The sequence below is a fragment of the Hyposmocoma kahamanoa genome, unplaced genomic scaffold, assembly GCF_003589595.1.
Source record: "Hyposmocoma kahamanoa isolate Upper Pololo Valley unplaced genomic scaffold, ASM358959v1 289, whole genome shotgun sequence".
Classification (NCBI taxonomy): Eukaryota; Metazoa; Arthropoda; class Insecta; order Lepidoptera; family Cosmopterigidae; genus Hyposmocoma; species Hyposmocoma kahamanoa.
The window spans coordinates 436,197-453,235 of NW_020653777.1; the positions used below are offsets into that span (position 1 = coordinate 436,197).

Here is a 17,039-nt window from a genome sequence, read left to right on the forward strand (position 1 = left end):
GGCGGCGGGGCAGCGGGGGAAGAGACGTGTCGGTGTGTCGTTGCCGCTCGTCCTATCCTCCGCGGCCGAACGTGGGCGGTTGGCCCGTGGTGGGCGCTCCAAGGGACTCTCTTCGGAGAGTCCGCGCGGAAGCGCGTTAGGTGTTGCGGCGGAGCCTGCCATCAGATCCGCCACGGGGGCTAGGGGAGCAGCCACTGAACTTCACAGTTGAGTGGATGCTGTCCTGGCCCCCCATGGCCCCTGGGTAGCGGACTCGGGGGAGTTCGTTGATGCCCGGGATGGAAGGCTCGTCTGGTGTTCGGCGAGCCTCACATTCGGAGTCGGGGGACCGATGTGTCTCCCTTCTCGAGGAGGGGCTGCGCAGGGCGCGGCCAGCCGCTGGTGGGGGCGCGGACGAATGCAACAGCGTACCCGTACCCCCACCTACAGCGGAGAGGAGGAACACTCCGGGGGTTTAGTGCGGTCGGGCTGCTCCCCTTCAGAGTTCAGCCCAGTCCCACATAACCCCGGCTCTGCCCCCGCGGGGCCGGGGTATCTGTAAGCAGATTCCCCCGGATTAACAAAAAAAAAAAAAAAAAAGGAGTCCCGCTCTTCCACATTACAAACACAGGAATATCTAGCGTACTTGATTTTACTTAACAGTGATTTAAGATTAAGTGTATAATGAATTAATGAATGAAGAAGTGAGTGTGTGTGTTTGCATGTAATAGTGAAATACGCATAAGAGTATTAGAGTTACCACAGGCATATATCTAGAAAGTAACAAAGTGCAAATGTATCGTTTTGGAGAATAGTTGATTCCACGGACTATAAAGGTACATTCAAAAACGATTCAGTTTCGTCATTTTATTACAATTTACGTTTTTTTTAAAGTAATACTTATTAAGTTTATTAAATTTGTAGAGTAAGGCAGATTTTTTCGAGTACTGTTTTCTTGCAAAAGTTGTATTTATTTGTTTGTAAAGGACTTTTATTTCTAGAATCTCTAGATTCGGATAGGGATTTCATGAGGAAAACAAAGATATATGATTTGTATCGTAAAATCTAAACCTAATCAGAATTCTATACATTTTCCTGGTGCACTTGCAAGCGAAAATGCATTTTTTGCAATAATAAATGATTATGATACCTCTTAAGAGATTCATTCTTAATTTACCGCCGACACTAGACGAATGAACTCTGGAACATGGCAAGTCAAAAGCAACAAACAAAATATACAGGTTAAACATGACGTAATCGTTAAGTATGCCCAGGAGATTACTCCGTAAATATAAGAAGAATCAAAAACCTTTAAATTGATATCGAAAGTACGCTACTTAGTGAGTAAAACGATATCTTTTTCAAACTAATTGTTCGGTACGGCTGTACTCAACGAGTAGTATTAATCTGCTCATTGTATAAAATACTGCGTTATATTTGTGTAAATACTTAAATACTTTAAGATTTATTTGTTGTGCAAAATATTATGCTAATTTGTTCTAATAGTCTTAAGTGGTAGAAATAAAGTGTGTATGGTCAAAATGATATGGTCAATCTGGTCAAAATGACCATATCGAGGTGACACGCCTACAAACATCGCCACAGTGACATGGCGATCGTTGTACATACAAGATCTCTCGTAAAACGTGAAAATGCCAAGTTGTAGCGATGCACCTTGTAAAAATTGGAGTGAAAACAAAAATTTTAAAACCATTGAGATAATATTCCACCGGTTGTTTGCATTTTTAGTAACTATTTCTATTATTATTCAATGTTTTCTTTTTGTCTCCATAGAAATTTCTAGACTCATTTGAGTCTAGAAATTTCTAGAAGATAGTGATGTTCATTTACGAAGACTGATGTTTATCGACAATAAATGTTTACTGAAATGTTTGAATTCTTACTATGGTTTTTGTAATTAAAGTCCATAAAATATCGAAAAGCAATCACGTTAAATTGATTTCTTTTATTTTATTATTATTATTATTATTATTACTAAACATTTTATTTCGAGTAAATTTAACACAACTCCAATTTCGGACAACCGTTTCAATTTCATGTCAATTGGGATGTTGCTGTTACTTGAAGAAAAATTTATGTGTTTTAGATATTTAAATTCCATTATACTCGTAGATTAAACGTAGAGTATTTTTAATTTTTAAATTTTTCCAATGAGTTCAAAATAAAAGAAGGTTGGATTGAAGCTGCAGGAAAATCGAAAAATTGGTTTTCTTATTACTATTTCTGACTTTGTTTCAATTTCCATAGCAAATGCATTTAAAAAATATGTAAAATAAAATCGGTTTTATTTTACTTGTGCATGCAAAATAATTTAGAAACAATTATAGAAAATTACATAAATTCTTAATAAAAAATACAACATAATTTAATTTATTAAATTCATTGATGGTTCGAGTTTACCCTTGACATTGACAGTGCCAGTGTCAGCAACCCGTGGTAACGTATAATGGAAAATTGTCACTGGCGACGATCGCCATATTTTTTATATTGTTCTTATAAAACTGATACTGGTCCAAGTCTAGTGGGCGCCATTAAGAAAATAATAATAAGAATTTATTTTAATATATTAATTTAATAATACACCAGTACCAGTGTAGATATAGTATGAAAAATGGAATATTTTTTTTAATATTAAAAACAGCCACACGGTTTCCAACTATCGATTAGGAAGGACCACATCACTCGTTGAGTAGCGTCAATTTAAGGTTAATAAGGTTAACAATTCACGGAGCGGTTTCCATCCGCGCCCGCCGATGCTGCTAGACAGCGGTTTTATTTCAATACTCACCCTGCAAGTTTGTACGGGCATGTAGCTACCGCGGTTGCGGGCACGAAACCGTTGCGATTGCGGAACGGACCGCGAAGTTAGTGGGAGTTAATTGCAAGTCGCGCGGTTAATAGAGCACTCACCCTGCGTGCGCCTGAACCGACCGCCAAAGTGTGCGGGCGACGACGGCCGCCAAGCGCACAGGTCATCGCGTCCTGCCGCTTCTACTAGTACCCTGCCGCGGCAACCGCGAACAACCGTCACCACTACAGGCGTAAAACGCGCCGTGAAATGTGCTACTAATTTTACATACTTAACTGTTACATTCTACAGATGCCGCGGTCCCGCGGCAGACGCGGGTGAAAGCCGCTCCGTGAGTTTTTAGTATAACGAAAAATGAGTTTCAGCGCCATCTAACATGTAATAGTTAGCTATTATATATTAGTAGTATTTTTACTAAAACGCCACCTATTGGTGAATGGCTGAACCAGGATGAAAAAAATACTGAAATATTGTAATATAACTCTTATTCAAGTGACTGTAAGTGTGGGCCCCTTCGACAACTCACACTTGAATGAGGATTATTTAGGACTGTAGAGAAAATGCCTGGTTGAGAATTCTTCTTAAGCTAATTGATCTTGCTTGGATCGCGGTCAGATTTGGAATGCCGTCCCGCTCCCAATGCTCCGTCTTTTATATTATTGTTGGCCTGCCATGCCGCTCGCCTCTTTTCAAGCGTGCGAGCGGGACAGCACCAATGTAGCAGCGGAACAGCACCAATGTAGGAGAGGGATGGGAGAACTATAAAAAATCCAAGCAAGACCCGCCTGCCTCTCATTTATTTACCAAATTCAACATGATTAAGAACTTAAACATAATTAATATGTACAACAATAACAAATCACATAATAAATCACTTGGGCGCGAACACGTTTTCGTCCTGAACAGTAAGTTTAATTGTGTTACATTTTAAAATTGTTTTATGTCGTTTTCACGTTTTAAGCCCTACCCAATCAAAATCTTTAAGTTATGGTAGTAGATAATAGAGCGTAAAGTTTGAATTGCACACAAGCTAAAAAGTGGCGACATCGGCACCCGAGCTTACATATCGTCATTACATATCTCACCTTTTTTTTCTATGTTAGTTTCCCTGCTATGAGATTTACGAAGAAAAAGGACAACGAATTTATAAAGATCCAAAACATGTTATTATTATCCAATTGTAGAATAGTTTTATCGTAGATTAATGAAATATGTATTCATACATATGTAATAACTGATTCCTGGCACATAATAAATAGTATCGTATGCGACCACTAGATGGCATTGTATTGTACAGAATATTGATAATTAAACTTTGATAAGTAAACAAACCTGTTTGGTTAAAATTCTAAAGCAATCACTCGAATAAATCGAACTTTTCTAACTATATTCATTTGAATAGCATCGTAAAATCGCATTTGAAAAATGGTAGTCCAAAAGTGAGGTTATTATTCATTTATACTTCTATGACTTGCCTACGGTTGCATAGTGCTGTTCGAAAAAAAAAACATTCGGTTCAATCAATTAAAGTTTAGTAAACGATTACTAAATCGAACTTTCAATCGCAATCGAACGGGTATCTAAGTGTAAGGATTTGAAGGAGGATTTAAATTGAAATTTTAAATATGCTTATATAGGTTATGAAAGGAAAACCGCTAGTATGACTCAATTGAACAAATCGATTCATTCAATTATTTAATCGATTTGTAGGTGGCGTTACAATTGGCCATCACTAAACCGTCTATGGTCGGGTCAGTGACTTATTTGTTTACTTTTTGTTAAAAATGGATTGAAACGAAATTTTAAAGTTGAGTATTTTCAATCAGTTTTACGGCTCAATTGTACAATACCAACACTCGAGTTAAGAGTTGAAATTGATATGGTGAATAGACTACATAGTTATTAATCTAATCCTAAAATATTAACTTACGGAAAGTCGTAGTTTTGGTAATAAAAATTCCCCCTCCCCCTCCACCATTAAATTCGAGTGCCGTGTTGGTATTGTACAGTCCTACCGCAATGGCGAACTGACCCGCAATAAAGGTCCTACCTGGGTCCTACAGAAGATTTGTTTGATCTTGACAAGTCGTTCAGGTGCATATGACTTTTTTTTAATAATAACGCACACACTCAACATAAAAACCCTGTATAGCGGGTGCCATGGACACACAGATAGACAACCACAAATTACACCCAAACTCACGAGAGAAATAAACGTAGGCCACACAAATATTTCTCCCGGCCCGGAAATCGAACCTGGGACCTCTGAATGGCAGTCCGTCATGGTAACCGTTCGGCCACTGAGGCAGTTACTTAGTTTGATAAAGAGTAGCGGCTATTGGAACACATTTCGCATTACTGTAAACTTACACGAAACTAAATCCTTAGCTATTTTCAAAATGAGAGCTAAGGAGCACTACGTATCCACTGTTTCATCCATTTTATAGGTATTATATTATGAAATATGAATTCATCTATATTGTTTTTTTTTTGTTACATAATTTTGTGTGCACGTACCCGCTATTGTAATTAATGTGTCCTATATTTAGGTCTGCAGGATGAAATTTCTTTTAGAAATAAGCAGTACCTACCTTTTGTATGTGTTCTCCTTTTTCATAAATGACACTTGTGTTTTCCTGCACAATAAATGATTAAAAAAATAAATCGATTGGAAATACTCAACCCTACAATTCGTTTTAACCATAACTTCTGGGCCACCACAAGTACACGGTATTCCATTTTGTTTTATAGTATTAGTCATCCTTTTATTTATTATTATGTTAAGCGCATATTAAACAAAACATTCATTATGAGAATCTTGACAATCTTCGATGTCGACAGTTATCTTATCGTGGATTTTTTTTCAACTCGTTTCATGACCTTGGATTAAAATAATATAATGCGGCCATTGATACGGTACGTCTACGGCAGCACAATTTTCAGAATCTGCTGCGAAGGCAAAGGTATTTTTAAGCTACCATTGCAATTCAAAAACAGTTAAAAATTTCAATACACATATATTCTAACCGAACATTGTTATTATTTCCTAGGGAAATCCCGTAATCGAATATACAAATAGATACAAACTGTTTATGTGGCAATGTTTTATTTTTAATGTTGCCATTTTATTATTTTACCCCAGATGTAACCTTCAAAGTGGACACTTAGGCAGCGCTGCACTACTAATTTTCATACAATATTTAGAAGCGCAGCTGCAGCGCCAGTGATACGCACGTGATAAATTTGCAGTCACACACACTTTGTGAACTAAAAATGAACTGAAGCGCTGCTGACGCGCGGCTGCCGCGGAACTGCATCGCTTTTACAAGCGTTAAATTTGAAAGTGCCCTAAGTTTTCTGTGACACTGATCTTTAAACCGTTGTGTTTATATAAGTCATAAGTTGAGTAGTGTTGTTTGTATGTTATCGATCCGCCTTATTTATACGGATTTTAATGTGTCAGGTGGAAGTATCTCTAATTTATCATCTATATCATGGACTAATAACTCAAGACGACTGTTAATCCCGACACAAGACAGCAAAGTCGGGTATTTAGTATCTGTGGGTACAACAGATGTCGCGACGAGTAAAAAAATAGCTATTTTTGTAAGTGGTTTTTTTACATTGACTAGCGGCAATTTAACAAAGTTACTCTAATTTCTAGTGATACCAAACAAAACAAATAGATGGCGCTTATTGCTTAGAATTTTGTGAATGGTGCCGGTTAACTTTTTATTTTGTTTAGGATTAGTGCCATATAGGCAGATATCAGGAAGCGTTAATTTATAAATTAGTTCGTAACACACAATGCCATCTATTAACCTGCATATTTGCAAAGATCAGAAAATAATCTTAGCTCATGATCATAGTATATCATATTCATCATTCTCATATTCAGATAAATAAAATAATGTATCAGGAATCCAATATTTATTTGTGTATCGATTTTGATGATTCTTTTTGTGTGGAAAGGGGGGTACCTCAGTAGTGGTCTCATTCAAATTTGAAGAAAATATTCCACCTGTAAGAGTGACAAATTAGGAGATGAATCCGGTAGATTGGATTTCACCTGCTTTCCGTTAACTGATTTCAATAAAACTAGTGTTAGGTCACGGAAAAATTCCATTTTGAAAAAATCATATTTTTCAGAAAAATAAATGTTTTTATTTTTTGTTTGAATTGTTTTTATGTTTGTTTCCGGATTTTTTTTGCAATATTTTTCACATTTGACGTTGACACCTGTCAAAATTTGATGCTACTCAATGAAAACTAAGGAGCCATTAAAAAGGTTTTGTTCGCTGCTGTGAAACCATTTTAAGTCGCGTTTTTCTCTAATTGGCTTTTAGCTATACAATATTGTTTTATAATTCACGCAAAATAAAACTTAAAAAAGATATTTATAATAATAATAATAACGCACACTTAACATAGCCCCGCACTTCAGTCTTCAGTACTGGCAACATTGATAACTATTTTTGATAAAATTACTCACTCACTACTCAGTAATCTGCTGCGTGATTGTGATTGAATAATTACATATTGTATCAAGTTACGTAGTATCTCCTATTAGTTTGTGATATCACGTAAAATTAATTTCATGCACAATAATTAGTTTTCAAATAGTGGAATAAATTAATTAAAACTTTTCCAATAGAAGTTATATATTTATATCGGTAAATTTATTTCGAGGTAAAGGCAAACTAAACATAAACAATGGAAAATCATTCGGTCAGCTTTTGGTCAAATATACAAGAGAGAACATGCGTTTTGTGGGAAACAAGCAGAGAAAGTGACTGTGAGTTCCATGTGGGTATGGACAACCAGGATAAAGGGATTATCAAGGTAAGAAATGTGTTTCTATAGTCTGTCTTTTTTGATAATCTCAGTACAGAGTACAAAAAAAAACCGGCTCAACTGTACATTACCATCGCACGAGTTGAGAGTTGAAATTAATATGGTGAATAGATTACATAGTTAGCAGTCTAATCCTAAAATATTAGCTTTAGGAAACTCGTAGTTTTGAGAATAAAAATTATTTAAAAATTCGAAAATAAATGATAGGAAGCAGGTTTTGTAGGTTAGGAAAGCACAGCGTTTGGTTGCTGCAGTATTTTTTTTTTTAAATAACGCAAAAAAGAAACATTTTCGAAAATGTTAATTTTTTTGCGTTATTTCAAAATATTTTCGCAGTATTGAATTAAACAGCATAAATCAATAAGCAATTGTAAATTTAACATTGAAATTTACTATAATTGGTATGTAAGCGTTTATTTTTGAACAACTATTTTTGTTGCATAAAAATAACGAAACGCAAAGAGCACGCCATGTTATTGTTTACTGTTTGATGTATTCATCAATTAGGATTTTGCGGTTTCGCCTGGTTTTAGGTTAAATTTAGTTTCTCACATAACACAGGAAGAGGGAGGGGGTCCTTAACTCCCCACTCACGCGGGCTTTTTTCCCGCTAGGGGTTCGGGGGGAGGGGTTTACCCCGATCTTTGGTGCGAAAACATGATTTTTGGAGGTTAATTTTTTCGAATTTTCAAAAATTAATATCTCGAAAACTGTTAACGTCCTAACTTTGAAACTTTGCACGAAGGGTCCCCTCCCCTCCCCGCTTCCCCCCAACCACCTCCCACCCCTCAAATCGTGCAATGGTAATGTACAGTCCTTCCCTTTTAATAAGATTTAGGCGCTATTTATAAAAGATTTTCTTCAAAATTAAATGGGACCACTATGGAGGTACCTCTTTCCAACAAAAAAAGAATCATGGAAATCGGTGCACAAATACCGGAGTTATAGCGTAACATACATACAAAAAAAACATACAGTCGAATTGAGAACCTCCTCCTTTTTTTTGAAGTCGGTTAAAAACGGAGTAAAATGACAGTTCATTGCGCAAGTATTGCCCGCTTTGGAGCAGCTAGTGATTGCAGTCGACAAAATAATCTATCGACTATCGACTGAATGTTGGTCACGCTTATGCAATAAATACCCGAACTTGTTTCATTTTAACCATTCTCGACCCATTATTCATCCAATTACTGGGCACGAGTTCATTTGAATTGTCAATTTTTGTAAGTTCATACATAGGTAAGTACGTACACTGTAGTTAGAAATGTTTATGAAAAATACAAAGAGGAGACATACTTTAAAGTTTTTCATTTTAACTCAACATAGATACTATCAAACCAACTGTCAAAATAACAATAAAAAAGGCAATAACACAATTAGTAATAATTAGAACGTCGTAACATTCATATTTCAGTAATGTTTGGCAAAATTTTATCCCTTTAGGCCTGTTGGTCCCACTGCTTGGTTCCACTAGTGGGTCCAGTCCGATTTTCAAATATTCATGGTTCCATTGCTTAACACAAGTGGATTTGTGAATATTGTTCTCCCCATTTCAGAGTACAGATACTGGCCGCACTAACACTTGATATATTATTTATGTAGCGGTCATAATTATCAAATGTATTGATGTCGTTGTCATTTAAATAGTCAATACGAGTGAAATTGTACCTAATAATTTAATTAGTAATATTTGCGGAAATGGAGGGCAAATTTTATCATCTTTCACAATCTATGGATAAAACTATCGATAACAACTACATAACTATTTAAAATTTTATGAAAACTGGCAACCCTACAAATGTCATTTTACTCCATCTTAAAAAAAGACAGATTATAGTTTTTAATTTTAGAAACTACCTTAAGAAATTGTTGCTTGATGTCTCAAAAGCCATTTTTTTCTTTAGAGTGCGGTATAAAGATTAAATCATTTGCGAGTAGACCCATGAAATAGCAACTACTTTGCCACACTAGTAATTGCAGGTTGTCTCGATCTTTATTGTTTGAAAGAAATATTGTAAATGGTTAATGTACAAATCTTTATTTACAAAGAGTATTAGAGTTTCTTGCTCGTTTTTCGCAAGAAATCTGCCTTACGAGTGAACACTAGAGTTTAATAAATATGACGATTGCAAGTGTAATTTGCTTACCTGTAAAATAAAGAATATTTCAGTTTGAAACGTATTGTCAAAGACAAAGGGGAACCACTTCTTATTTCTACGTCTTCAATTATGGTACTCTGACGCGTAGATCAAATTTGTATTATCATTTTATCACTTTTTTTAGTTCAACGTACATTTCTCCCTCAATACCTCTGTGATACGTTATTAAAATTTTAAAAAGAAAATCCTGATATTTTTGTCGTCTTGTTGCGCCATCTATCGATTTTATACTGAACTAGTTACTGAAAATATATTGTAATAATGCTCGCTATAAAAAAAAAGAACATCAGTAACATTGTTTTTTTTAATACATTAAACTTTTTGAACGATGTTTTAGGAGTGACTTTGTCTGTCAATACAACTATATCGGTAACGTAAATGATCTTAAGTCCACACTTTGGAATTTAGATGTTTTTAAAAACATTGCTTTAGAATCATTGACTTACAAATAAATGGACGACGGGTCTAATACAAGAACCACAAAAAAAATGTCCCAAGTCAACCTATTTAAACGTAGTGACATGTAAAGGAATATGAAAAAGCTAAAACGTTGAATTTGAATTGTAATGTCATCGCAGTACTACATTGACTTACAAATAAACTGTCTAATTTTACTTGCTTCGCTGTCAGTCGAACAAACGAAGACTAAAGCGTGAATGACGCTCTGTATACGATTTTAACGCCCTATAAGTTCGGACACTTTTTAGCGCGGACCCGACGTCCATATAATTGTAAGTCAATGTTTAGAATGCCAAAAATCACGCAATGGTAAAATACATTAAAGCGTGAAACACACAGAGCGGGTCGGGTGCGGGTCGGGTCGCGATCGCGGCGTATCTAATTCCGTGTATTTTGTCGAGTGTACGAGTATAACCAGAAATAGACACGAAATAAAGGCCATCCATCCTGTAACTCTTCAGACAAATGGGCCTTAAATCTTAAATTTCAACTCTCGTTTGCGCTGAAATCAACAATTAGGAGACTGAAATAAGAGATAATATCTTTAACTATGGGGGGGCTGTTTCATTCGGTGGTATGGGAAAACAGCAAAACATCTAATTACAAAACAAACGGAATCACATTTCGTCGGTAATTAAATATCAAATACGTAATTTTGCAATTTTCGTCCATTACAGCAAAGCTCACGTTAAACTGGTCGATTTGAAGTGAAACAATTGACGACCGACACCCGTCAATTGTTTCGAATTCGGGCTGGCCAATTGGAGCGCAGTTATCATCGTAATGATTTGGCAGAATAGTTTTCAAACATATTAAATGACATTTCGTCTCTATTTCTGGTTATATACTCGATGGTGTACTTACATGGTGCGTCTGGCCCGCGCCCACGCTCGGTGTGTTGTCATCCATATTAATACACGGAATTAGGCCCGCCGTGGTCACGACCCAACCACAATTTTTATTACATAATTAGGTACCTTTTTTTTAATAAGAGTTGCAGCGCTACAGCTTAAATCGCAAAGATCTGAGGGGCACTGCCTTTGTGCCTGTCACCCTGAGACATAAGTTGACAAGTCCCATGTGCATGTAATTTCGCCAGCAACCTTACCCTTCAAAAACTGGAATTGGCAGCAGAAATAGGTAAGGTGGCAGTACTTCCCTGGAGGCACTCTGTCACAAGGACCTCTACTGCTACTAAAATATTTGATCTGTTCATTTAATATAATGAAGTATTATTTATCACTTGAGTTTATGTATTATTCGGCCGCCGCGTAGACCAAAGACAAGCCAGTCTCGCCCGCGCGGCTGGAACGCTCATTTAAGTTAAACGTAAATAAACAAATAGAGCGTATTTTGCCATGACAGTTAGATGTACTCGGTCTCCGCGCGGCTGCTGCGGCGAAATTCGTGTCGTATAAATGCGCTTTGAGGGTACCATCTAGTACTACTATGTAACAAACAGCTTAAATTCACTATTGGCGTGATTTTCATTTACAGGCCCATAAAACGATATTGGCCTCAGCATCGCCCGTGTTCGACGCAATGTTGTTCGGTCCAATGGCCGAGCAAAGTCCAATTCTTGTCACTGACATGGACGGAAAAGTTTTCAAGGGATTAATGGAGTAAGTACTCGTAAAGGCGGACGTGTAAACCGATATTTGCGCCCTGGCCATGTTGTTGTTTACATAGTCTGTCTTTTTTGAAGACGGATTAAAATGATTTAAGTAAGGTTGCCAGTTTTCATAAAATTTTAAATAGATATGTAGTTGTTGTCGATAGTTTTATCGATAGACTGTAAAAGAAGATAAAATTTTGTCGAAAAGCACTGAATTGTGAATGTTACAACGTTCTAATGATTACTAGTTGCGCTATTCTTTATTCTTATTATTAACAGTTGGTCTACTAGTACCGAGTTCAATTTTTATTCGTATACATTTTAACAAGAATAGTTGCATTCGATGATCTATATTGAATTCAAATTAAAAACTTTAAGTATGTCTCCTCTTTGTATTTTTCGTAAACATAGTTGTTGGTGACCCTGTCCCAATCCGCCTCAAACGGACCAGAAACTGTCTTCGGTATCCTTCTTTTCTTCAATGAAACTCCTTTGAAACTTAAATCTTCTGATTTATTGATTCAGGAGGTGGACTGTATTTCCACAAAACTTATTTCTATGTATAACTGACTTATCGAATATCGAACGCGACTGAACATGATTACAAATGAATTACGAATAAGACAATGACAATAATTTTCCCTTATATTTATACCGATACGGTGTCTCCCACACCGTACGGGCCCTGTCAATTCGCCGCGGATGCCGCTCGGCCAATCAGAGCTCCTGAATTACTTATTATTGCTGTGACAGGCCAGACACGTACGGCCGTCCGTAACAATACTTCTAAATACAGTGTACGTATGAATTTACAAAAATTGACAATTCAAACAAACTTGTAGTAGTAATTGAATGAATAATGGGTCGAGAATGATTCAAATGAAACAAGTTCGGCTATTTATTCCATAAGCGTGACCAATATTGTTCAATCGACAGTCGATAGAATAAATTGGAAGTCCACTTGGTCAAAGCAAAGCAAAATGGAATGTATTGTGCAATTATTAGCGACCTAAACAGGGGCGTCACGTTAATCCGCCAACTATGGGTAATATCTTTGGTAAACATTCAATATTATCTGCCAGGCTAGCTCATTTCCAATAGGTATGTATACTGTCACGTCTGTCCACAGGACTGTACCAATACTCTTTGACAAAATTCAACACGAAAACAAAGCACTATCAATAGTGATAACCTTATCAATAACAATATATTGATAAAATAAACTTATCAACAGTGGAATAGGTAGTTGCTGTGAATGTTCTTGTCTATAGATTGAAGTCGTTGCCTACCCATGTGTTTTGCAGTTCTTTTATCCTATTACCTATTATAAAATTCATGATATAAAGTGTATGTATTTCGTGTAATTTATGTATTTATTTTAAATCATATAATTTGTTATAATGTATTAGCTCCTTCCAAACTTAGCTATCCTGTTCATTTTTCCTTTCTGTTTTCTTTTTTCCTAACCTTTTATTTTGACGTTGGCGCAAAGTACATACATACCTAGACTGAAAGAAAGTGTTTTATATAACAAAGTTTCGTTTTGTTACATAAATGCACACTTTTATTAATTCAAACAAATTTTGACAGTGACTATAATAAGTTAATTTGTGGTAAAAAATGAAATAATTGAAGCACTTTGGTTATCCCTTTTTTTTTCAGTGTATTCTAATACCATTTATTAACAATAAAAAAGCAATGAAAGCTGAATATATTTGAAAACATAACAATAATTAGGATTCTGGTCCCATCGAGTATATAACCGTCTCAACATTCAAGCCATACATTTGCATATCGATAATGACTAATCGATAGATTATAGTACAACACTAAAGAAATCAACCATTTGTAGCGTTCAATTTTTATTTAAATATGAACGTTCATTCTATAGTTAGGGCAGCTTTTTTCCATCCTCTAAGATCTGTCATTTAATTTGCTTGAAAACTATTCTGCCATACCGTTACGTGTTTCCTTCAACCAATTTAACTTGAGCTTTGCTATATTGGACGATAATGAAAAAATACATATTTAATTACTTATTTATTAAATGTGATTCTGTTTGTTTTGTAATTAGATGATTTGCTGCTTTTCTCACACCAACGAATAGAACAGCCCTCCATTATTAGAGATTGTATCTTTATTACAATAAATACAGATATTTTTGGAATATACGGAGACGTAGGTTAGTCATATACACAAGATACCTTTTGGTTCTGAGCATTCCGCGGCGGTCGCAGAAACAAAATATTTTATATCGGAACTGATTTTTTTTAATTGGTGACAAATACCGCCCTTTATTCAATTTGTGGATTACTTTTCTTGTATTTAAAATATGAACTACTTTCGAAGTAAAGATGAGTCACTTTAGATAACGCCATATCTAAATACCTACACAGCCTAAATTATTGCTATCGCATGCTGTGACGTTCCTTAGTATGATTCACTAATTAATGTGTAATACTTTCTTTGTGAAATATCCTAAATAAATAAAAAGAGTTCCTTTTGACCATAGTTTCAAAATGTCGCTGATGTCCCGAAAACTTCAAAAATTATTATTTCGGAAATTGTGCGGAGTTACAGTTAGTACATAGGGCGCACTATAAGTTTCCGGAACTGGCCACTTACATAAACAATATTTAAAAGGTAATGACAACATTTGAAAATGGAACTCTTTGGCTGTAGAATACAGTTTGTTTCATCTGACTGTCACTTGTTTTTACATTGAGGCGTCATTTTAGAAATTGGTTGTCTACATCACCATGGATTTAACTCGCGAAAATTTTCGTAGTATGATTTTTAAGTGTAATTTAACAGCTCAGCGGAGCTTCGCTCAGCTTCAAACTGGTTTTGGCGATGAAGCACCATACAAGACGACTATTTATAGCTGGTTAGCAGAATTCAAACGCGGTCGTGTGAATCTCAGTGACGAATTTCGTGATGGTCGCCCGTCCACTGCTGTGAACAACAAAACATCGATGCTGTGCGCCGTATGATCAAAACAGACAGGCATGTGACATACCATGAGATTCGGGCATCTTTAGGCATAGGCATCAGTCAAATACAATCAATACTACACAAACATTTGGGTGTGAAAAAGCTGTGCTCTCGGTGGATCCCACACAATTTAACTGAGGCTCAAAAAACGGATCGCGTCAACGAAGGGGCGTCAAATTTGGTGTGGGACATAGTAACAGGTGACGAAACATGGATTCATAGTTCCTAAAACAAAGCAGCAACCGAGCGTATGGGTCTTTCGAGATGAGCCGAAACCAACCAAAGTGGCGCGCGTACAAAGTGCCTCTAAACGGATGATTGCTTCTTTTTTAATAAAACTGGACACGTGGCTACTGTTGCTTTGGAGAATCGTTGTACCGTGAATAGTGTTTGGTACACGATTAATAACGAATTATCGAATAGTGATTGGTACACCATTTGTTTGTTGGAACTTATTGACAAACTCCGTAAAAATAACCGTAAACGCCGTATCATCTTGCACCACGATAATGCCAGTTCTCACACGGCCAGGCAGACAAATGAATTTTTGAAGGTGAACAACGTTGACCTTATGAGCCATCGCGTGTACAGTCCCGACCTGGCACCTTGTGACTTTTATTTATTTCCAAAAATTAAGAACCAGTTACGCGGTCAACGATTTTCATCGCCTGAAGAGGCTGTCGAAGAGTATAAAAAATATGTTTCAGAGATTGTCATGGAGGAGCGGCATAAATGTTTTCAAAATTGGTTTATTCGTATGAAAAAGTGCATTAACGCTAACGGAGAATATTTTGAGAAACAATAAATTCACTTCTGACCATTTATAGTATTTTTTTCTTATTCATTCTGGAAACTTATAGTGCGCCCCACGTAGTCTTGACATTCGAGGCTGTTCTTATGTTGACCGTTTCCGCAGGTACATATACTGTGGTGACGTGGTGGTTTCCTTGAAGTCTCACCCGGCTGCCCTGGGCGTTCCATACCTAATAGCCGGCATCGAAGATCGGTACCGCGAACAACATTCATCCCAGGTAAAGTTAGAAAAGCGTATCACTACACGTTGTGCAATCAAAGCAAACAAATATCATTCATTCATTCAATCTAGAGATAAGGGCATTTGCTAGTGTTACGTCATGGAAAAAATTCCATTTCGAAAAATTCATGTTTTTTTTTACATTTTTCTTGTATTTTCCACATTTCTTCCGTCCGCTAACTAATACCCAGCTAAGTGACAAAATAATTTTTTGAGATATGGGCATTTCTCCAAAGCCGCAATTTTCAGTGTCCGTGCACTAAACTCCACTTATTAAGCATAGAAATAAACGGAGAAAAGTTAGACCTTGTTAATAAAGCAGTCTTCTTGGGAGTGACCTTAGATAGTAAACTTCAGTGGTTTCCACATATATCGTCTCTGGCCAGCAGATTAAGCTCCGCTGCATACGCAATCCACAGAATACGTGAGCTTACCGATGTTAGTACTGCTAGACTAGTTTACTTTAGTTACTTCCATAGTATAATGTCCTACGGGATTCTCATGTGGGGTAAACCGGCAGATATTCAAACCATATTTGTATTGCAAAAACGAGCGATTCGTTCTGTGTACCGTCTAGGCTCTCGGGTATCTTTCAGAGAAAAGTTTAAGGAGACTGGTATCATGACTGTGGCATCACAGTACATTTACTCAAATATTTTATATGCCCGTAAAAATATACATAATTTCAATAAGAAAGAAGATATCCATAATATTAACCTTAGAGCTAAGTCCAAACTCATGGTACCACGATTTCGTTTAACCAAGGTAAACAACTCTTTTATGGGGAACTGTATACGTGTTTACAATAAGATTCCGGAGCATATATTAAGTTTATCATTTCCTAAGTTTAAAAACTACATTAAAAATATTTTGATCGAAAAATCATATTACAAAATTGAAGACTACGTGTTAGATAAAGATGTATGGAAAGACGACATGGCTCCAGAATCCACACAAATTTGATTCAAAGTGTATTCCATAGCATTTAAGTTTATTTGAAAAGAGCAATCCCTAGAGTTTCTTGCTCGTTCTTCTCAGGGAGGTCAGCGTAGTGAACGAGTAGTAGCTTAAATGTGACGTTTTCAAGTGTAAATTTATTTTACCTATGGAATAAAT

The 17,039-nt window shown here is 36.3% G+C and overlaps 1 protein-coding gene across 1 annotated transcript in view; it reads left to right on the forward strand.

The window, feature by feature from the left end:
* The first annotated feature begins 7,373 nt into the window (after window positions 1-7,373).
* Window positions 7,374-17,039, forward strand: part of LOC113229170 (BTB/POZ domain-containing protein 2-like) — an 18,798-nt gene continuing 9,132 nt past the window's right edge. Inside the window, exons 1-3 of the mRNA XM_026462687.1 lie at window positions 7,374-7,651; window positions 11,779-11,903; window positions 15,807-15,921. Coding sequence (XP_026318472.1) covers window positions 7,523-7,651; window positions 11,779-11,903; window positions 15,807-15,921 — 369 coding nt within the window. The 5' untranslated portion in view covers window positions 7,374-7,522. The remainder of the gene's footprint in view (window positions 7,652-11,778; window positions 11,904-15,806; window positions 15,922-17,039) is intronic.